The 23,640-nt window shown below is 40.4% G+C and overlaps 1 protein-coding gene across 8 annotated transcripts in view; it reads right to left on the bottom strand.

The window, feature by feature from the left end:
- The window catches only part of GOLIM4 (golgi integral membrane protein 4), an 86,504-nt gene that overhangs the window by 22,700 nt on the left and 40,164 nt on the right, over positions 1-23,640 (bottom strand). For 4 of the 8 annotated variants that reach the window (XM_082741354.1, XM_082741355.1, XM_082741351.1 and 1 more), the window contains 6 exons: positions 10,045-10,119; positions 8,823-8,872; positions 7,477-7,530; positions 6,011-6,161; positions 2,173-2,255; positions 1,583-1,666 (listed from right to left, as the gene is read on the bottom strand). In XM_082741354.1, coding sequence (XP_082597480.1) covers positions 1,583-1,666; positions 2,173-2,255; positions 6,011-6,161; positions 7,477-7,530; positions 8,823-8,872; positions 10,045-10,119 — 497 coding nt within the window. The remainder of the gene's footprint in view (positions 1-1,582; positions 1,667-2,172; positions 2,256-6,010; positions 6,162-7,476; positions 7,531-8,822; positions 8,873-10,044; positions 10,120-23,640) is intronic. The other 4 variants (XM_082741356.1, XM_082741357.1, XM_082741353.1 and 1 more) reach the window with 1 other exon arrangement.

Here is a 23,640-nt window from a genome sequence, read left to right on the forward strand (position 1 = left end):
TCGGGGTCGTGAGGTTGTGCCCCACATCAGGCTCCGTGCTCAGCTCAGAGTCTTCTAGAGATTGTCTCTCTCCCTCTCCTTCTGCCCCTTCCGCCATGCACGTGCACTCTCTCACTCTCTCTCAAATAAATAAATAAATCTTTAAAAAAAAAATCAGGATGTCAAGTCACAGTCTCATAAGATGATTTACCTTTCTTATGTAAAGACACTTGAAGCAGCATTTCTTTTCTAAGGAGATCCAGGGAAAGGTATTAATATGGGGATCTGAGGTGGGACTATTAAGTACTACACCTAGTTCTGGCAGAATGATTTAAAGGGGGTGGTAGTCAGGCCAACTTGAGCCCCTTCTCAAAGAAGCAGAAAATATTTTTAAAGAAATAGAATACTACACATCAGTTACATTAATAAAATCTTTTTCTATTACAAAATCTTGTCTGTAAAACTGCCAATGTGCTTACTACAGAATTTGGTTTTGGTCATTAAATGCACAATTTTACTTACATTTCTCTGGTTTTCACACTGTTGCTTAGTCTAATATTTGAGGCCATGACAGCACAAAGAATATTCAAATTGGTTTGTCGCATTTTTCAGCATGAAAAACAGCCTCAAATAAAATAATATTTGGTAAAAATTTTATAAAGAAGGTTTTAAATGAAATGATCTCTTAAAGACAATTTAATTTGTACACCTGTAAAAAATTACCACACAGCTACAGTTTCATAGGGATACTCAATGGCTACCTTGAAAAGGAGTCCCACGAACGAAGATTCTATAGTTTGTGAGATGGGTCAGGGCCCAGCATGTTCTACTTTTTATAATTTTACAAAGACAAAAAAATTACACATAGTCTTCTGATAAGACAGATAGCTGGTTTTCCTCTTAATTCCTCCCACTGAAAAAAAGCACAAACCTAGTGACTAAGCTAGCCATTCCTGTTTGTTTACTTCTTCTAGAAAGCTGTAAAACACAGTATGGTATCGTTCATTTGTACATTCAATAAATAACTCCTGAGGGCCTGCTCTGTGCCAGGGAGTGTTCTAGGCTTTGAAAAACGGAATTTACGACTCATTTTTCCCTTCTCCACCTACATGAGAGCTCTTATTTTCTGTAATTTGGCCAAGAACACATAAGGCTAGTCCTAAAAAGAGTCCGTGTAGGTTGGGATACGGAAGCAAGGGAGGGAGGGAATGGGAGAAAAAGTCTGACAATAATTTGTTTGGTAGCTAGCATCATAAAAATCCTATAGATCCTGTAAGAATCACCACAGGTCAGAGAGGGGCAGAAGACCATACATATGGATTGATATCTGTGATTTAAACAAGCATTTGACCATGGCATGTGGAAGCTGGTGGAGGGTACAGACCGTCATGGGTACCACACGACCAGTGCAAAAAGAATAATCAAAACCTTATTTTATAGTCTCTTGATTGAATTTTGAAAGCATGCATGATCCTCAGGATCAGGAGAGCTTTGTCCTAAGAACTCATTGCAGACTGGCTTGTAAGAGACTACATGCATGAAGAAATTCGGAAGTGTTAAGCAGATTGTAACGAGAACCCATAGAGGCTGCTACCCTTCTAACCTGTGCAGCAGCTAGCGCACTCTTGTGGTCTTCCAAAGTCACTACAAGTTGTTCATGCTCGGAGAGTAAATTCTTATGCTGTTGCTACACAAAAAAGAATTTTACATGTTGAGATTTAACATTCTAAGACAGATTCTTCTTCGGCTGACAGTGGTATGAGCACCCAAACGTAGTTTGCTTGCCTGCTTGTTCGCTGTTCTTGAAGCACTTGCTAAGTGTAAAAATCATTGTAGAGAGAATACGATAAGATAGTATTCTGAAATCTAAAACAGCTTTCTAAGTATCATAATCCCTTACAATGAAATCAAAACTAAAGGAACAAATACTTCATTATTAATAAACCTTTGTAAATAAAAAGCTTATTAAAATCCAACCATCTAGCCAAAGAATCACTTTGGTACTAATGAAAATGTTTGGATTTTCAGACCATCTTTTAGCTTCTAACGCAGTGGGCACACTCCAGATTTACGCAAAGCCCAAAATAACAACGTGGGTTTGTAATGGAGGTCAATTAGGGAAAGACACGTAAAACTGTTCTACAAGGTAAAGCAGGGCAATACTAAGCAGTCAGATGCCAGGTTTTGTTTTACCTTGACGTCTTGGAGCTGTATATGGATGTCCTGGTGTGCCTTTCGGAGTTGTCTGTTCTCTTCTCTCAAATTGTACACGGTTTCTATTTGTGGGGGGAAAAATCATGCATAAAGCCTTGAGATTTTTCTGGCTTCTGATTCCATTATTTTCATATCTAAACCTTCACACAACTATTTTTAGGATTTGTTTTTAACTCTGACAGTATTGTATGCCAAATCAAGAAAAATTCTATTATTTTGGGATGTGACATGGATTCAGCTTGCCATTCTAATGCAATCTGGTTCGGCAGTTTAAATACTTTTAAGGAAGCTACACACAGTGCAGAAGCAAGGATTTCTAGTTACTCAGGAGTTAAAAATGAAGTATTTCTGTAAGCAAGTCTTCAGGAATAAAATGTAACGGGCGAGGATGGAGTAAGATTTGAGTTTCTCCACAGATTAAAAAGAAAGTTAACAAAAAGTACAAATCCTATTTCTCATAGCATGAATAATTTCCAGAGACCCCAAAAGTATTTTAATTACAAAGATAACTCAAGAAACAAAGAGACAGAAAGAAACCTCATTTACCTGCTTAAAAATTCTCAGTATATTTTCCTTCTCCTACCAGTGAGTTCTTGCCTGATACAAATTCCCCTCCCAACAGCAATAGGACAGTTCCTTCCAGGGCAGCAATGTGAGGTTGTAGCTGTCTCAGAAAAGTCCTATAATCTCTTTAATCTCAAGCCTACTGTTCAGGGAACAGCCTCAGTGACTTGGAATCTCAAGATTCCAGGCCCACCTCTCCTACCTTCTTGGTGAATTTCTTACTTTTGCTGTATCTGGACATTAGATGTTATAAACTGACAGTCTGAATCCAACTCACATCCCCCCCCCCCCAACCCCTGCAGTGTTGGCCTATGAGGAGTTTTCCACATATGAAGAGTTGGCACCATTTAAAAATCAAAAATCTGGGCTTACTAAGACCTGGCAACATGAGGCTATTCTCAGGTGACATGACTCAGCAGAAGGTGAATGGTGGCAGGTGACAACATAATTCATTTTTCAGTGGCTGTTAATAATGATGCTGAGACAGCAGGTCTGAGTCTGCACTATGCTGGGCAAGCTGTCCCTGAGTGGCAGTCACTAACTGCAGACAAAACACTAGCTCTCCAGTGCGGCACTCAGCACTGAAGCGAAGTGCCCGTCGCCGTCTCTCATCACATTTTCTGTCCATTTTTATGCCTTTATTGTCTCTGCCTCACCCCTGAGCTCTGGGTGGCTAACTGGGTGTAGGCGAGAGGTCAAGAATAAGGTGGGGAAGGTTCTATCTCAAAGGTCAAAATAGGACACCACTGGCAATCCAAGGGGACTGTCAGTGTACTGTTGACCGGATAGGGCTTTTCACACACACGCGCGCACACACACACCACACACGCATACACACACGGGCATACACATACACATGTATGTACACACAAATACCCAAACTGCTAGCTTCTAAAAGAGTTTCAGATCATAAACCTAATGGCAGTTGCTTCTGTGCCTTAACTGTATTGCCCTGAGTAAGTTATTTAAGTTTATAAAGCCTCAGTTTCTCCCTTTGTTAAATTAGGCTAAGCACAATGCCTAGCTTATAGGTTCTTATGAGAATTAAAATAAAATAACTACATGAAGAGTTTCACCTGATACTAGCACATGGTAAACATTTGTTGAGTGTCAGCTATTATTATAACAGAAATGAAAAGAATAATTATCTAAACTTCCATGCGACCAGCTTCTCTCCCAGGAATTCTAAGTTTTCCCCTGGTATCACATTAAACTTGACCAGAGACTACCTGGATTATATGTCTGAGTTGCCACCACTGACCTGCATCTATCACCATACGTTTAACTTACCGTCCGAAGCTTTCATCAAAGATCAGAATCAAGCACAAGTGCCGACGGAGAAACTGCTCATAAAATTGTCATCAAAAGCACTGTCACACCCTGTTAAGGCCTCTGAGAAATTTCTTCCAAAAATCAACTGAGACCAGAAATACTCTTCTCTCTCGCCTCTTCTCTTTCTTCCCCTTTGTCTGTTTCTCCCTCCACACAGGGTAGGTATGTTCCCTTTCTGATGATAAGAGCCCTATTACTTACTGCCTTTCCCTTTCTGTCCTGGCGGCCAGAAAGTTCAGACCAGGTTATGAGGCTTAAATTATTTTAGTATGCAGAACTCACATACTTGTGTCCTCCTATTTTCCATGGTTCTGATTTATAACTTCCTCACATAATTTGTTAAAATTTTACTCTAAATGCACTTTGCTTCAAAGAAAGGACTATAGAGTAGACATTAGAAAACATGCTTTATTACTTCCTTTGTGACGACGTTTCTCTGTTTGTTATCTTAATGACCCCTACCGTCTGCCAGATCACCAACAGCCAACCAACATCCCTGCATGTCTATAGCTCTTGCGTAGACATGGCCCAACTCACTCAAGACCACCTTAACCTTTCATAATCTGCCTCAATGGCTACTCAACTCTTGTGTGCCTTTTTGTTATAACTTATTATTTGAAAATACTTATAGACAAAACTGCACATGAAAGTACAGAGAAGATCAAAGTTCTTGTCACTCAGCTTCCTTCCATGATGATATCTTATATAAAATCAAAATATTGTTTGGCGCAGTAGAATTAACTGGACCACAGACCTTCCTTGGATTTCACCGTTGTTGTCACAAGCACCATGTGACTTTTTAAACCAATTCTCACACTTCAAACCTATTTAGCACCTGAATAGGTGACTGCACAATATTTTTCTTTTTCAGAATTTGCATACACTCAGAGTGATACAATTTGTTTCCTAATACTATGAAAACACCTCAGGGCACCTGGGTGGCTCAGTGGGTTAAAGCCTCAGCCTTCGGCTCAGGTCATGATCCCCGGGTCCTGGGATCGAGCCCCACATCAGGCGCTCTGCTCAGCAGGGAGCCTGCTTCCCCCTCTCTCTCTGCCTGCCTCTCTGCCTACTTGTGACCTCTGTCAAATAAATAAATAAAAATCTTTATTAAAAAAAATACTATGAAAATACCTCAAGCTTACACTGATCCTATGTCAGTAACTGTCCTAGCTGCTTTACATAACCCTCTCACCAACCCTATGAAGTTGATAACTTTTGGGGGGGTATTTATTTATTTTTGAAATAATTTTTTATTTTTTTATTAACATATATTGTATTATTAGCTCCAGAGGTACATGTCTGTGAATTGCCAGGTTTACGCACTTCACAGAACTCACCATAGAGTTGATAACTTTTTATGAGTATCCCAGTTCTACAGATGATGACCTGTGGTGATCATACCATTTGTCCATGTCATATAACTAGTAACTGAAGAGGCCAGGGGTCACCAGGCTCTGACTGTGGATCCTGAGCTTTTCAGAGCTACTACTAGTGATCAACTACTGTTAATCAACTACTGCTGATCACTAGTAGTAGCTCTACTACTAGTTTCTTTGGCTCCTTGGAGATCAGGAAATGCATGGGATGACCTTGATCACTCATCACACTGAATGTGGAGCACTGAGGGCATTTTGCGAGTTGGGGTCAGAGATCTAAATATCTTACAACACATGTAAAATGAGAACTGTCTTGCCCAGTGTGGCCAATGTGCCCCATTGAGAAACACCAAGTATTCTATTCTGTTTCCTAAACAACCCCCAAGGGATAAGGATAATTGTGAAATGTTACAAAGAAGTGAGTGGCGGGTAAAGCACCACCTTGGAAATGTGGTGCAAACAAACCCAATTCTACTGCTTTTCTGAAACATTAAACTGAGGAGTTAGTTTCATATAAACTAGCTAATCCGACTTCCAAGTACCTTTTAGCTTAGAAAGCTCTTGTTCTTTCTCTTGCTGTAGCTGCAGGTACTTCTGCTTATGGTCATTAAACGTCCTACTGAAGTCTTCTCCTTGTTTGCGATGTTCCTCCTCCAAGTCACTGTGCTGTTTCTTCAGCTCCTCGTGTTGACTCTGCAAAGATGAGAACCTGAGCAGAGATGTACATTCTCTAAATTATACCACAGAATCTACAGCAACAGATGAAGCAGGAGGCTCTGTTTTCCTTGGGTTGCTTTTAATTGGGGCAGCTCCCCTCCATTTCCCTTACATTTCAAATCAAGGGTTTGGGATCATGGCCAAAAACAATTTTCCCCTTCATTTTGATTGTCGGCAAAAACAACAAGAAGTTAGAACTTTGCCATGGGAGATGGAAAGGGGAAGGAATGGGGAGACTCCCAGCAGCTCAAATTGCTGTGGAGACAAGGTAAAGCTATCAGAAAAATTACCCCTCCACAGCTATTCCAGACTTCCTCTTTCAATCTGATGTTTTCCCAGCAACACTTTTTATTTCCTTTCTTTAATTTTCAGGCTTCCTGGTAATCTAGTTTAAAAAAAAAGAAAAAGATTTCTTTCCCTTTGGGGCAAGTAATACACATTGTTTATGGAATGATTCCTATTTACTTTACTCCTAGTCATAATATGACACTGAACTCACAATCTAGGTATATCCCACAGTCCCCAAATGCTAATGTTAAAGGATGGTCTGTTTTAATCCATGCACTGCTTTCTTGATACCACGAAAACTTCTGGAGTCAATGAAAAGCATTCGCTCTCCTGATACAGGAGGAAAGACAACACCAGACAAAAAGCGAGGCGGGCAAGGGAGGGAGGCTGGAGGCATGGAGGTCATGGCAGGGTTGGCCTGCTGTGCAACACACTTGACGGCATCCACTCCCCTCTGCTATCTTGACGGAAATCGTGAATCTCTCCCTTCCACTCTCCCTCTCTTTCTAAGTCTTCTTGACACACAATAATGAGTTTTACCCAAGAACCAAGGAAGGAGAATCTTTAAATAGAAATCGTGTTCCTTTGGTAGGTAAAAGGACACATTCAATATTAGTAACGTGAAGGAGGCGTTTAATCATTCTACTGCCTCCAGTGTGCCTAAGATAAAAGAAACATCTAAGGAAAACCACTGTGAGAAACTGAGCAAGCAAACACGAACAAAAAAGCCTTAAAGGATAAAGAGAAGAATAAAATTAAAAATTCTGTGACCAGAGAGACTGATTTGCAAGAAAATGTAAAACAAGCTAACTAAAATTGTTGAAATTGGGTGGTAAGATGAGGGAGCATTACAATTCTATGTCATTTTTAGTGAAATATAACTTTAATGTACCATCCTACCACATAAATCAATTTTCTGTAAGCTTTCCTTAATCACCTGAGTTACTTAACTCTTTCATTCATTCATTCACTCATAAAGAACAACTTTAAATTAATTACTCACTTTCAACATCTGATGTTGCACATTCAACGCACTGTATCTACTATTGGAATCTTGCTGTAAATGGAAAAGAAAATAGTTAACATAAAGATAACGAATCTAGCTCTCTGCTAAACATATCTTAAAGCACTTAACAGAAGAATTCCATTTATTTCACTTATATAAGCTACAATGAACTCTATTCTTGAACCACGATGTCTCTGGGGCCATCTCTTTATTTAATGGCAGGAATGAAGCCTTAACATTCCTGTAAGCTTGCTAGAGATTAATAAAGAAAAAGCAAGACATGGGATCATAAAACAGCGCTGTAGCAGGGGCCCTGGAAATGATTTACTTCCCCTCTTGAGCAGAGCTAAGGTTCTTTGCACAAGGAACTTGTCCTGAGACAGTCACTGTGCACGGCTGATACACTGTGCCCAGTGCTCCGAGGGGACATGGGGGTAAACTGACTAGGTCCAGGCCCCATAAGCTTTGCAAGGCTTAAGAAAGTGGAGAGAAAAGGTGCTTTCTCTTCCCTGTGCTTCAGTGGATAAGGAATTCTCCATATATTACTTTACCCAAATGAGACTCCCATTTCACAGAGTGAAGAGATGGAGAAAGGATGAAGAATAAGCCAAGGGCAAACATTTCCTTTAGTAGCAGAGCCAGGACTGAAGCGAGCCTAAGCCATGCTCCGGTGGTATAGGTGATAGTCCCAGCTGAACATCCTGACATGTGGACTCCAAGGACCCCACACACATCCATAGTCCTGGGCAAGCCATAAGTAGTCTGTGCACAAGACACCCAACCATCTTCTTCCCTCGCTGGGTCATCTACCTGATGTGCCATAACCCCCGCTTTGGCTTCAATACAAGCACACCCACAACCAGTTGTTTCTTCCATTTTTTTACCATTTCTAAAATGAACTGCATTTTTGCTCTGTTGCTTTGTTTTATTGCTATTACAAAGAAGCTACATTATGAAATGCAAACAGAAAGCATACAGTTTTAGCTGGGGCTTTCGGAGGAGGGAAGAGCTGAAAGCTGTCAGCCTCCCAGCTCTCAGAGGAACTGACTCTTCTCAGTTTTAATACCCCCAAAATGACAGTGTTTTATTGAACAAATGGTTATCTATTTTCTTAGAGTAAGAGAAAAATTTGCTTTTATCCAGTTAATTTGGACTGTGAGAGTAACACTGCAGGATTTTTGGGCAGCAATAAATAAATATGTGTGTGTGTATGTATGTGTGTGTATTTCAGCCCTACAGCCCCAATGATCAACATAGTTTTTTTTTTTACAACAAAAAGATTTTACAACTATTACTTTCCTCTCCTTTTCATAAAATAATTGAGGAAAAAATCCAAAACTTACCCTTCCTTTATTTAGTGTTTCTTGGGCTTCTAACTTATAAACAAGAAAATCTGAAAATAAAAAGTGGAGAAAATTGAGTGTAATTAACTCATTCATATCTTGAATAAAGAAAATATGTATTTTAACAAAATAATTAAAAATGAATTTAGAACGTGCACTCTGTGATTAACTCTCCTTGAAATTGAGGGGAGAAAAAAAAAAGGCACCTCTAAAGACAGAGATGATTTATTGCTGTCCACTAGATGGCACGCTAAAATCACTCAGGACTTTGAAAGAGACCTCAAACCATGAAAACCATCTTAATGCTCTTAAAGCTTTATTATCCACTAGATGGCTCTATAAAATCACTCTGCATTTAAAGACAAGAACAATCCAAATCCTATCAAAGTATTTTAATGATGTTAAACTCCTATTCTTCATACAGGTTTAAGCCAAAGGTCAGTAAAACATCCTAACCCATACTGCCCTCCTCTTTTCCCTCCCTCTACCCCACACCAACATAATTAAACAGAACACCCAATTAATATTTCCTCACATGATTTCACAAAACATGAGCAAATAAAAGTAAGAATATGGATCATCTCAACTCACATGCTGCATAAAGCCTATACTAGATACTAATTTTTCACACGGAACCAATCAGCTATGCCAATAAAAGCCTTCACAAGATGAAAACAAGTGCGTAACTTAAAAGATACCATACCAACAGCAAAAAAAAAAAAAAAAAAAAAGGAGAGAGAGAGATGCCATACAATGTGATCAATTTATTATGTTGTAAATGCACATATCTGTATGTATGTATGTATCTATGTGTGTGTGTATATGAACATATAAAATCTGTCCTATTCCAGAAACACATGCTGTTACTTCCTGGTTCTTTATGGACAGAACTTTCAGGCATGAGTAACATAATGTGTGTAATATTCAGATGAAAAACTCTTTATTTCTGATACAATATGTGTAACCAGTAACGTGAACTACCTCATCAAGGTGGCACACTGAATGAAAGATTCGGAATCCAGTCTTGAGCAGAAATTACTGTGCTGTATGATGCATAATATAGTACTTGACTTTCTCTGTCTACCTATAAAAGTGACTTAGAGTTGATTTGAGAAATTTGTTAACAACAACAACAACAAAACAGTAAAGCTAGCACACAATGTTTCAAAGGGAAGTATGATAAAAAAAAAAAACAAAGAACACAAACTGCATTTATATTTACCTTCCTTTGCTTTCTTATGTTCAAGTCTTTCCTTTTGCAAGGATTTCTCTAATCTTGATCTGTGTTCATAGACAACTGAAAGAAAAAAGTTAAAATTTGTCTGCAAATAATTAGAAATTCCAAAGTAAAACTCGTATATCAATTTTCAACACGGGGGGGGAAACAACACTTGATAGAGTCTTCACAAACAAATAAAATAAAAAGGCGTGCATTTGTAAGTTCCATATTCTGGGTAAAAACAGCCACAAATGACAAGTCTGAGCTGACTTCTGCACAGTCCGCTCCTTCACAGAAGCAATACTCTGAAAGAATGCTCCCTCCTTCCACCTTCTTTGCCGGCTCCTTCTCAAAACCTTCTCTGTGAGGTTCCCTGTCTTTTGTTGGGCAAATGTGTCTACTTTCTTGACTTCTACCACCGTTTGCACCGCAGTCAGCCCCACATCCATATTTCTAACTCCCACCTCTCTCTTAGGTATTAGAACAGCATTTCCTAAAGACTCCGGAGTTTTTCCACCTACTTATCCCATGAGTACTGCCAAGTCCACATGATCCGAGCCGGAACTAAGGCTGCTGGACCCGTGAGTAAACCTCAGCAACCCTACTGGCATGAAAGAGATGGTGCATTCCACATGAAGGAAAACACCATGAGAGAGCCACAGAATGAAGTGGGGAGGGACTCAAAAGAGAACCTATGAAGGTCAGGTTCACATCTGCCAGTGGCAAACTGATGCCATGCTGTCAGACTTTCCTGTCCTCGGTTATCCTCACCTGCCCTGTCTACACTGAAGAAGCCAGTGTTGCCTGGTGAGCAGAGAGGAAGTATGGATGTCATGGGGGAAAACGGAGGAGGAGCTTAACAGATCTCTCCTTCCCACCTCAGGCTGCACCTCTACAGCAAACAGGAGCTGGAAGAGTAGGAAAAGCTCTGCCTTTGAAAGAATAAAATAACAAGATGGGCATTTTATTTATATAATAAAATGTATGAATATGGACTAAACCAGATGTAATACTTACTAGATCGAGACTGTGTTTATGGATAAAAGTTATTAATACTTTTTTTTTTTTTCCTAATCTGAGAGAAGTCGAGAAGTATCCAAGACTGTAAATATTTCATTCCAGGACAGAAAACCCAGCCTCACAGAGTGGTTTGTAAAAGGCGAAGAAGGGGGGAAAAAACCTGAATTTCTGATGCACGCTTTGAGTCCTGTTTGTGCAGCATTATGGTCACATATGATCTCATTCCTGGCCAAACTAAGCCAAAGCTGTCAATTGGTTCTCCTACCAGTCTTCAGCTGCCTTTAGCTACCTGAGACAAAATTCAAACATCACTCACTCACTCACCAGGCACAACACACCCAATTGCCTAACACTACTGGCCTTCCCAAAGTGCCACGGTCATAGCCATTCCCCTCCCTCACACCTGCTATAACCCCTTGCTGCTCGAAGGGATGCCCTGTCCCTCTGGCCCTTTCTCCAGGGTCACAGCTGCCAGTGACCAGCTACTGCTGTCCTCCTTCCAACATCTCCTGCGTCCTCCACCTTTTCCCCACGCTTCATGTCTCATCTTGTCAAGCCACAGAAACCTTCTGTTTCCCGGGTTCCCTCTACAGCTACCACAGCCCCGACCCCTACTCACACTTCTGCTAACACCTCTGTGCACACCCCTCAGAATGCTGCCACCACCCAGACTGGCACGGTGTCATCCGCCGGCAGCGTGTGTGCCTGTCTCGGCTTCCCCACCAGCCCTAGCCTCCCACTTAGTGAACCCAACAATCCCTGCCCCAGTCCCTTTTCCACCTGGGTTCTATTTTCTTTGCCAGATGACCTCTTTCCCTGCCAGTGCTGTTACTTTAAAGGATCCAATGCAACTCTGTGTTTATTGAGCCGAAATGGAAAAAGAGACGCGGCCTTGGCCACAAGCAGTTCAAGTTTAACACAGTAGATAGGTAAGGTAATTTTTTTGTATAATTAGAGCTGAATACATTTAGAATAATAAAAGTATATTTAAGCCCAAGGAAAGACAAGGATGAGCTCTGGGTGGGAGAGCAGTGAGGTAAACATCAGAGGTCATCAACTCTCGGCTGGCTTTGAGAATGAAGAGAAAATTTTTTAATACTTTTTTTAAATAAACATATAATATATTATTAGCCCCAGGGGTACAGGTCTGTGAATCGCAGATTTACACACTTCACAGCACTCACCATAGCACATACCCTCCCCAATGTCCGTAACCCCACCCCCCTTTCCCGACCCCCCTCCCCCAGCAACCCTCAGTTTGTTTTGTGAGATTAAGAGTCTCTTATGGTTTCTCTCCCTCCCAATCCCATCTTGTTTCATTTATTCTTTTCCTACCCCCCATGCCCCCCACGTTGCATCTCCACTTCCTCATATCAGGGAGATCATATGATACTTGTCTTTCTCCGACTGACTTAGTTCGCTAAGATGATACCCTCTAGTTCCATCCACATCATCGCAAATGTCAAGATTTCATTTCTTTTGATGGCTGCATAGTATTCCATTGTGTATATATACCATACCACATCTTCTTTATCCATTCATCTGTTGATGGACATCTAGGTTCTTTCCATAGTTTGGCTATTGTGGACATTGCTGCTATAAACATTCAGGTGCATGTGTCCCTTCGGATCACTACGTTTGTATCTTTAGGGTAAATACCCAGTAGTGCAATTGCTGGGTCATAGGGTAGCTCTATTTTCAACTTTTTGAGGAACCTCCATGCTGTTTTGCAGAGTGGCTGCAGCAGCTTGCATTCCCATCAACAGTGTAGGAGGAACGGTTCCCCTTTCTCCACATCCTCGCCAGCATCTGTCATTTTCTGACTTGTTAATTTTAGCCAGAGAATGAAGAGCAATTTTATAGAAAAGGGTGCCACGGGAGAAAGGCATTTCTGGAAGACATAACAGGGCAAAGGCACAGAGGTCTGAAATTGGGCTGAAGGTAGCCGAACTCCAAAAAGCTGTAAGTCCTCTGATGAGAAATTACACTTTTTTCTAAATAAATCTATATGGTATATAAGTCCCTCTGCCAATTTCTAAAAGCCTATTAAAACCAAGGAGTTCCTTGAATTGGTACTAACAGTATCATCTGGAATGATGTTTGGAAAAAGGTGGAGGAAAAAAAAGATTAGCACTATAAGGATCTCACTAAGCCAAGCTCAAAACTTGATGCTTACAGTCTCTGAGAATTTCAGTCGGGTGGGAAAAATGTACAGGGAAACAGGTATATTACAATGCCATCCTGATATTCCAGAGGCAATAACAGGATGCCACAGGGACACCTGAGCCCTCACGCTGGGAGGAAATACACTCTCTGTCCTCTAATCCACTGGCCAAAGTTCCCAGGTCTGGGTGGAGGGTCATGGAAACATAAATAGGCCAGTTAAAATGGAATTTTAGTGCCCGAAGTGGATATAACACAGATGATTTCAGCAAGCACGTACATCATCACTCAAAGAAAGGAACAGGAAGAACAGTCAAGATCTTTTTTCCAATGGAACTGAAGTGGCAGTGGGGGGTGGGGTGGGCCCAAGTTTAGTGGCTCCCAAGGAGTTCAGGACCACTAGAGAAATGATTCCAGCCTAGAAACATCCATGATTTTAAAAGACAGCAGCACAGTCAACAAGACAAACAGGACAGGGCTGCTCACCAACCAACGCCAGCCACCTCAGACTCCGAGCAGTTCAACCTTATTATGGAATGGTAATGACAGATGGGAAATAACAGAGGGGGAACGCTACGTTTGCACATTACAATCTGGTGAAATTCTTTACTTAATATACAGCAGTAATCACTGCAAACTTGCTGTTGCAAAGTCAGTCGTGTATGGGACTTGGTAATCAGGTAATGATTGTCTTTGCACCGGGAAGCAGAAAACTCATCAGTATTATTTCATCGTCAGTAAAAGTGGAGGGTCCACTTGATTACACCAAGTAGAGAGAGGGACTACAGCGGATGGGATGAGAGGGTGGGAGACCGTGCTCCATTCTCTAGCCTCTTCCCTGCAATGCAGTCAGGTAAATAATGTGCCAACAGCCAGTCCAAAGTACCCATTTATCATACTGAATCACACAACTGTCTTTGACAGTTTTATGCTCCTTGGGAATTTACACACTCAACACATTAATAGCAGTGTTGTCTCAAGAGCCAGAAAATCCTAGGATACACAGTTATAAACTTTCGTAAGTAACCTAAACAGATGCTACACGGTATCTACAAAGAGACAGACATGTTCGTGGATTATAGTCAAAATTCAAAGTTCTTGAGAAATCTGAGATATTCACGGATGAATAAGAAGGCATCACTAATAGCAAGATCTAAGGCATGAAGAATGTGGTTTTGCAAAGACAGTGAAAAAAAGATGTGGTAAACGGGAATAGAGGTTATACATACACACCATGAGGTAACTGTACTATGAATGTTCTCTTCCTCAGAACTGGTCAAGCCATTATTACAGCACCAGTTCCTGGTCCTGACGTAAAACAACCGAAGAATGCAGGAATGGAGTTTCAGGGTGGAAGAACATGAGCAAGGGGGAGTTGAGAAAAGGGAGTGGCAGCGACTGACCGAGGTGGGAAGTGGGAGAAGTGCTGTTCCTTCCGCAAGTACAGAAAAAGGAAAACGAAGCCAAAAGGAGCCTTGGAAGGTAAGTTGAGGACACCACATCAGAGAAGGTGAGAGTGAAAATTCACCCTTGGAATTGCAAATTCAAGAAAGAAAGGGAGAGGGAAAGAGGCGGGCAGTAACAATGCTTGAGAGCACAGACTCTGGCGTCTAGATTCAAATTCCACATCTACTCCGTATGGGGTACGCTGCTGAACGTCTCTGTACCTCAGTCTCCTGACATGGTATGTGGGAATAATGACAGTATCTTTCTCTCTGGGTGGATGTCAGGGTTAAATGAGTTAATATGTGCCAAGTGCTGGCACATATTATTTCGAGTAAATGCTCGAAAGTCTGAAAATACTGTTTTCTCCTATCTGTGGTGGCTTAAAATTGCCAGAGAAGGAATCAGAGGATTCCCAGAGCCCTTTCAACTCTACAATTAAAGCCTAATAATAATGAAGTAATTATATATATTATAGATAGATAGATGGATACACACACACACACACACAGTTATATATGGAGAGAGGGTAGGGGACTGGAAAAAGTAATAAAACATTAATCCCGCTTCCCTTTTACTTAAAATAAACTTTTCTTAAAAAAAAAAAAAAAGAAGTAAATAATCAGTCCCACAGCTCTGAAACTCATAAGCCTTTTTTTTTTTTTAAATAAAAACTGGAAGACAGTAAAACGGACCAGAGAGAATTTTTGTATCCCTATAGCTCTTCTAGAAAATTTCCCTATCAACTAAATACACACATACATACACCCACACTACCCTTAATTCTTTTACTACGCATTCTCCAGGCTTTTGAGCTAGTGATTTATCTAGATAGGTTTACTGTTTCACTTAGAAACGAAGATCGCTAATCAATCCTTGTCACCTATCTCTATTTTTCTATTTATATTCTGAAGTCAAGGGGATCAGTCAAGATAAACTAATACTGCTAGAACCTCTACAACAAAAAAGGTACATAATGAATATTCTCAAAGCACCAGACAAGTTAAAGGAAAAATAAGGACAGAAATAATGATTTAATCTTGGCATTCAAGATTTTAAATCCAGAATAACACTGCAATGGAGATAGGATTTGAATCACAAGAACCCATGAGAAAAAGATGAGAATGCATAATATTCATCATCTCCCCTGCTTTCTGAAAAGGAGTTTAATATTTTCCATGCAGTGGAGAATGGAAAGAGGTTTTACTCCTCCTTCAAGCACTCCAGAGTTTAAAATCATGCTAACTTCCTACAGCAATTTTCCATTTTAACTCTGACTTCCTCTGAAAGTCACAAGAGAAATTAGCTGTATCCATCCACTTTGGGCAAAATACACATCCATGACAAGGCAGGACTGCTCCAATGCAGAATTAAAAAACAACACTCCAAAATTAGACAGAAAACACTGCTAAGTGTTTTAACACCTTAAACCAAGGGAGGGCAATGTTTCTTCGCCAGAAGCAACAGCCCATAAAATTTTGCTTTCAGTCTTGACGATAACATAAGGTTTTAACTTTATAAAAAAACAAACAATTGTATGAAAGTCACACAATTCAACTTGTGAAAACATTGAGAATTGCAAGTACCTTTATCACTTTACAGATTATAAAGATTAAAATGAACAAATCTGTGCTTTTGACAATTGTGGTTGAAGGTCTTTTTTTTTTTTAAGGTTTTATTTATTTATTTGAGAGAGAGAGAAAAGAGAGAATGAAGGGAAGAGGGAAAGGGAGAGGGAAACTCAGACTTCGTGCTGAATGAGGGGCTGGACGTGGGGCTCAATCTCACAACACCAAGATCATGATCATATTGATCAGAAAATCAAGACTCGGGGCGCCTGGGTGGCTCAGTGGGTTAAGCCGCTGCCTTCGGCTCAGGTCATGATCTCAGCGTCCTGGGATGGAGCCCGCATCGGGCTCTCTGCTCCACAGGGGGCCTGCTTCCTCCTCTCTCTCTCTCTGCCTGCTTGTGATCTCTGTCAAATAAATAAATAAAATCTTTAAAAAAAAAAAAAGAAAGAAAGAAAATCAAGACTCATCCACTTAACTGACTGACCCACCCAGGTGCCCCTGTGGTTAAAGATTTTTAAGTAGAATAGCAAAAGAGATGACAAAAAGGAAGATATATTGAAATCACTTTAGTTCCCAGAACAGAATACTTTCAAAGATTTGTTTTGTCTTTGTTTTTAGGCCTAAAATAGCAGATATTTATTCTGGTCTTAAGAACAGTTTTCTGTTGTGGTTCTAACTCCCCAGATGTGGGGTGGAGGACAGCTACCCCCTGTACCATAAAACAAGGACTTGGTAATTAATGCAAAGACAACATCATAGATACAGTTTCCCAATTACCTTTCCTTCCTTCATAATTTTACCTTATAAGGAGTCTGAGAAAGAACAGAGGAGCTCTCCTTGGAAAATGACCCACATAAAACAACTAAGTAAAAGCACAAACGTGGCGACATTTTGAGGATCTCCCTGGATCCTCCCTCCAGACCCCAGGGGAGGCAAGGGCACCCTAAGGCTGTAGTCAGCATCTCGGTCTCAGCCCAGCTCCTTCAACAAAGTCTCTCCGAATCCTGCACCATCTTCCTAACTCCGCTATGACCTCTCACAGTTATATCCAACTTTTACTTCTCACTCATCCTAATTTTACGTCTTCCAGTACAATTTAACCTTTCCAGTCTGCTTGACAATTTATAGCTGAATTCAATTATGAATTAACCTTTTCCTATGGTTAGCTCCCTTTACTAAATTACATATTCACATTCCAGGTCCGGGGGGGGGGGGCGGGGGGGGGGGGCAAAACCATGCAGTGGCTTCCTATCACGCTCTGAGTGAAACCCAACCCACCTCAAGGTTTTACCCGACTGTTTGTCCTGCTCCGGCCTGTCCTTCCTTGAACGGGCCAGGAACCCTCTCACCTTGGCACCTTGTACTGCCTCTTGCTGGGCCCTCTGCTGCTCCCTCTCCAGGTACCTGCATGACTGACTCCCTCATCTCCTGCAGATCTTTACGAAAAAGGTGCCTCTTCACCAAGTCCTTCCCTGGACAACCCAGTGAAAATTGCAACCTTGTCCCTATCCTCAATACTTTTGGTCTCCATTCCTACTTAATTTTTCTCCTTAGCATGTAACACTCTAACATATATGTATATTTTATATATTTTTATATGTATTATATTTTATATACTTATATAAAATATATATTTTATATATTATATATGTGCTATATATTATAACACTCTAATAAATATTACATATATGTATATTTTTTTTTACTTGTTTGTCTTATTTATTGCCTTTCTATGCCACTAGAATATAAGTTTAGTCAGGGCAAAAATTTCCGGTTTGCCTTCTTTCACTCCTGTATCTCTGGCACATTAGATTGCAGATATTCGATAGGTAATAAATGAATAAATGAATGAATAAATGAACTATATGTGCCTTGAAGGCTGGGATTGACTAGTTCCTTAATATTCCTCGCCTATATCCCAAACCTTCATTACTATTTCCGTCTCAATACCCCAGTTCCTAATATCTAGTGGTATTCCATAGCCGTTAAATGAATGAGTACATTTAGAAGATATTTCACACTTTGGCTCATTTGCCTGTCATCCTTTATGTCCGGGCACTTTTAAACTAAATTTCTACATTTGTTGGCTCATTAGGGTTTGCATATCGCAGAGAGGAGAGAAGTAACAGAATAGAAATTAAATATAAATTTATCTGTTGATGTGCAGGCTCATAAGATTAGCATTAGTTAAATCATAGCCCTGGAATATAGATGCTTTCAGGATGCTGAAAGAAAAAAAGGACAGTCTGATTAGGTATTTTTCTACTGCATGGCAATTGAAGTTTTTCCTTTTTTTGGCTGCACAATAAAGTTCCTCTAATAGCTCACACAAGTGTCTATTTTTAAGTTTGCTAATGCATACAGTTTATGAAGTTGTTTAAATGGAAATTTTAACCGTGATTTGAATGGTGCTTAACTGCCTTTTCTATTTTGGATAAAACTATACCCCAGGCTTTCCCTCATGACACTCTCGGAGAGTCGGCTTTTTCAAATAAGTATTACATTAGCTGACTTAAGATATATTTCTTTATACAAGTCTTCTTTCAAGTGGTGAGCTACTAATAATCATTCTTATTATTAGATGAAATCTATTCACTTCTCATGAAAGGATTCTTCTCTTAGCCCCTCAGACTTATATTATAGCCCAGCAATGTTCCAGGCACCTTGGAAAACACAAAAGTGTAGGACTGACTCTTATAAAAAGTTTATAATAAATAAATTTGGGCTGTGAGAAGAGGCAAAGTCAGGTAAAATAGTAAGAAGACAATCAGAGCTCACCAAAGGCTAGGTGAGCTGACATAATGACTTGCTGAGCCAGCAGATTTTTAAACAGACTCTTTTTATAAAAGCAGAAGAAAAATATCCTCCTGTCCCATGAAAATGCTGTACTCTACAAAGCAAAAATTATATATGTAAATTACATACACATATGCATATATATTATAAACTTAAGGACTCATAGTTAATAGAAGCAAAATTATTCTAAAATTAGATGTATATAAATAGACTCTGTACAGTAATATTCTTCTTATCGAGCAGTCAGATTTTAGCAAACAGCATCGTGGTGTTTTAAGAAATAATGCATGAGAGAAAGAGAAAGAGGGAGAGAGGCTTCTGGTCACCCCAAACTGATGCAAGGATGTAAAAGAATGATCTTCAGATGGGCTAGAATACGCAAAAGCACATTGGTTTTATAAAGGACTGTGCATTTATGCATATACTTTTCAAAACCGATATGCCCGAACCAACCAGAAAAGAGATTTCCTTTTCCTAAGTGATCTGATTTCATCATGGGAACCTGTCTCCACGGACACTTCCACCAAAGAGAAAACAAACCACTTCAAGTACTCAAGTACCAACCACTAAGAGGTGTCCACTTTGTATAAACCTGCATCACAGAACGTAACCAAAGAAGGGCAGAATGAGCCAGGCCACAAGTGACTTCTCTTTCAAATCAACATAGCAGGACACAAGCAACCCCATCTTCATCCAAACTCCCTTTGTCATGTTTCCACCTCAAGATGTGAAAACATGCAATATATCCTGGAAAATGTTTCATAAAAATCTGGCTTATACAGAGATATTATCTAAGGGTACATATGTATTATATCCTAAATGCTTCATCCAACAAATCAAACAAGTATTCAGTGAACACTTACTAGGTGCCAGGCACTGGTTCTGATATTTGGGAATACGTTATGAGCACAACAGTAAAAAAAAAAAAAAAAAAAAAAAAAAAATTGCCTTTGGGGAGCTCATATTCTGGCAGATACATAAATGACTGGGAGCTAACAAGTGTCAGAAGGGCGCAGAGGGACAGGGTAAAAGAGACTGGAGGTATGGGAAGGATGCGTCACATTTCTAAATTGGTTATTCAAGGCAGGACTCACTGAGGAGAAGACATCTGAGCCAAGACTTGAAAAAAATGCAAGAGTTACTACTACCAACATCTAGGGAAAATGTTCCAGATATAAGGAGTGGGCAATGCAAAAGCTCTACGGGGAAAGTATACTTGGAATGTTCTAAGAAAAGCAGGGAAGTCAGTGTAGCTGAGATAGAGTGAGCTGGAAGATCAGAGGGTGAAGGTAGGGAAGGGGCACCTTCCCACAAACTGGGCTGGGCCTCGGAAACCTAGTGAAGACTCTTGCTTTTACTCCAAAACCTTTTGGAGGGTTTGAGCAGGAATACAGAGTGATGATTTAGATCTTAAAATAATGATCACTCTGCCTGCAGAGGTGTAAGATGTGAGCAGTTATTAGCAAGTTTCTGCAGTAATCCAGGCATGAGGTACAGGAGAATAGAACCAAGGTGCAGGCTACGGGAGATTCTGCATTTATACTGAGGATAAAACCAGTGCATGTTTATCAGCTGAGAAGGGGAAGGCTACCAGTGGAATCGGTTTGTGAGGAAGATCTGGAATAAGTAATTCAGTGATGACCGAGTGATCTGCTCAGCCTGCAGGAATCAAGACAGACTCCTACAGGTAACATCTTGTGTGGATGCTGAGAGATGATGATGGAGGAAACAACACAGAAAAATACAGACAGTGGAGAAAGAACATGCAAGAGCACTAAGGCAAAATCAAAAAATCTGGGGGCACCTAGGCCTAGGTGGCTCAGCTGGTTAAGCCTCTGACTTCGGCTCAGGTCATGATCCCAGGGTCCTAGGATTGAGTCCCACACGGGGCTCCCTGCTCAGTGGAGAGCCTGCTTCATCTTCTCCATCTGCTATTACCTTGGCTTGTGCTTTCTCTCTCTCTCTCAAATAAATAAAATCTTAAAAACAATTCTGTTTATTCTATTACTCAAACTGAGTAAGAGTTAACTTCGTTAATAGCACAGATGGGGGCCCAACCTGCATCTACTGAATCAAAATTTCCTTCTTTCTCAGAAGATACCTGAGAATCTGAATATTTAGCAAGTGTGCACCCACCTGCTCCCCACCCCCCCCCCGTGCTTTTATAGAGAGTTCTGGAAACACTGTTAAGCAAAGGGATGATAGGAAAGTGAGTAGGGTGGGGAGAGAAAGAGTCAGACAGGGATGCAACTGACTTGGTCAGATCTGCATGGTTGCCAGAAAATAAGATTTATGGGTGGTGCATAAGACAGAGAATCAAAGAGAGTGTAGAGGTTGATGGATTAGTCAGGAGGTCATTGCAACGACCTAAAATAAAGGAACATGAAGGTTAAAATTCCATATTGCCCCAATTTAAGATGATCTCCAGTTATGCCAATAAGACAATCCAATTTTAAAAAGTTGATTGCTTTCCCAACTGGAATATACCAAATTTTAGAGCCGTGAACAGGAGTAGAAAGTGAAAAAGAAGATGAACAGACACTTAAAGATATTCTAACAGTGATTAAATGCATGAAAAAGTGATCAACTAAATTCATCATCAGGGAAATCAAATTAAAATCATAATGTGATACTACCATTCTCCCCTCAAAATGGCTAAAATTTTAAAAGACAGACAATACCAAAGGTTGGCAGGAATTGCTGATGGATGTGTGAGTCAGTGCAACCATTTTAGAAAACTGTTTGGCAGTGCCCACCAGAGCTGACGAACGCAGACCTTGGGACCAATAAATCCCACGCCTAGGCATGTACCCAACCAAGTATATTAATTTAGTTACCAGAAGTCACAAAAGAGAGTCTTAAGAGCAAGTCTCAACTGGAAACAATAGTCCCAAACTGGAAATAACACAGTCATCTAACGTAGGAGAACGAATGGGCTGCAGTTGTTCAAAGAAATTGAGTATCGCTCAGCCATGTGAACAAACTGACTGTAAGAACACAGATGAATTTCACAGACCTAAGGCTGAGGAAAGAAGCCAGACAGCAAAGTGGTACTTACTAAATAATTCTACTTATGAGCAATTCAAACACAAGCAAAGCGAAGCCGTGGCGCCAGAGATGGGATGCTGTTCACAGCTTGCATATGGCAGTAGGAGGCGGGCAGCCAGTGACGGGGAGAGAACAAGAGGCAGCATTTTTGGGTGAGGGAAATGCTCCGGTTCTTGGTCTGACTGCTGGATACACTGTCTGCTTTGTGAAAAACCCACTGACCTCTATACTTAGGATTCCTCTACCGTTCCGAATGTATACTTGTTTATAAAGTTAAGGGTATTTGTCGTTTTCAGTTCAAGTCATAGTGAAATATAAAAGACATTTAGATATGTCACTTTTTTTTTCAACCCACTTCTCTCCAAACACCATGACTCAAACCCTTTACCAGTGTGTCTGACGACCGTGTCTACAGTACCACAAGTCAGAATTTTTGTCCTCTTGAGTTTTCCGAAGGGTACCCATCTTCACTGGAAATGCAGCATTTGCAAAATCTCTGTCTGAGGCTATCAGTGTTAATGTCCTGAGCTGCAGACATCTGGTAAAAATCAGGAAAGCTGCCAGTTTCATTTGTCCTGTAGGTGTATGTATATTCATGCTTCGTGTATCACTAACTCGAATATACTGGGGTTCCATTGGAGGGCCAGTGGTAAAAAGGCTAGTCTATAAAAACATTCTGCATTTGCAATTGGAGGACACAGTCCTGGGAATAAATACACTATTCTAAGTGCTATTTCATCCTTAAAAAAACAAAAACAAAAACAACTTTTTTTGGTCAGGTGCCTTCCATAAATATCTAACCACATCAAACAAGGTCCTTTTGGGCTAATGTATCTTCCTCACACAGTACTCTGCTGTTTAAAATAAAGCAGTTGGGAAAGCACCCAGAAATAGCAGAGACTTTGTGCTGCCTCCAATACAAGTCTCCCTCTTTTTCTGAGGAGTAATTTTGCAGGATGAAGGGAACCTTGCATTAGAATATTCAAGCATATGCAATAATCATTAACACAGGGAGAAGAATGCCCAGAAACCAAATACATTTAAGGAAATCAAATCAAAATGCCCAAGTTACTGATTCAAAGTACACCATGAGAGTGGATTCAAGGATGGTACAAATATTTTTGACCTAGGCTACCGTGTGAAAGACGGATCCAGGATCAAGGACGCCTGGGGTGGGGCAAATCATGTGTCCCCTGTTGGACATGTTTAATGTTTAACAGGGATATCCAGATAGCACAGAGAAACTTAAAAAGTAATCTAAGAAACACCTGTGTTGCTGGCAGCAAGAAGATCCTTGCTGGGATGGGCCCCTTCACCACCTCTTCCAGGACTAAGACCAACATAAGGACCCTCTGAGGGGACCCTCAGCCTATTCCCCACAGCCATTTGTACTCTTCCTGACATATCTTCGTCCTACCGTCACCAAACTGCCTGAATACTTACGGTTACAACTGAAGGGAACTTAAAAAAATAATAATAAAATAAAATGAGAGATTGTGGGAATAAAGTCAGCACAGAACGTCTAAAAGTTACTTCACCAGTTTCACTGGAACTCTTG

Source organism: Mustela nivalis, assembly GCF_964662115.1.
Source record: "Mustela nivalis genome assembly, chromosome: 1".
NCBI lineage: Eukaryota > Metazoa > Chordata > Mammalia > Carnivora > Mustelidae > Mustela > Mustela nivalis.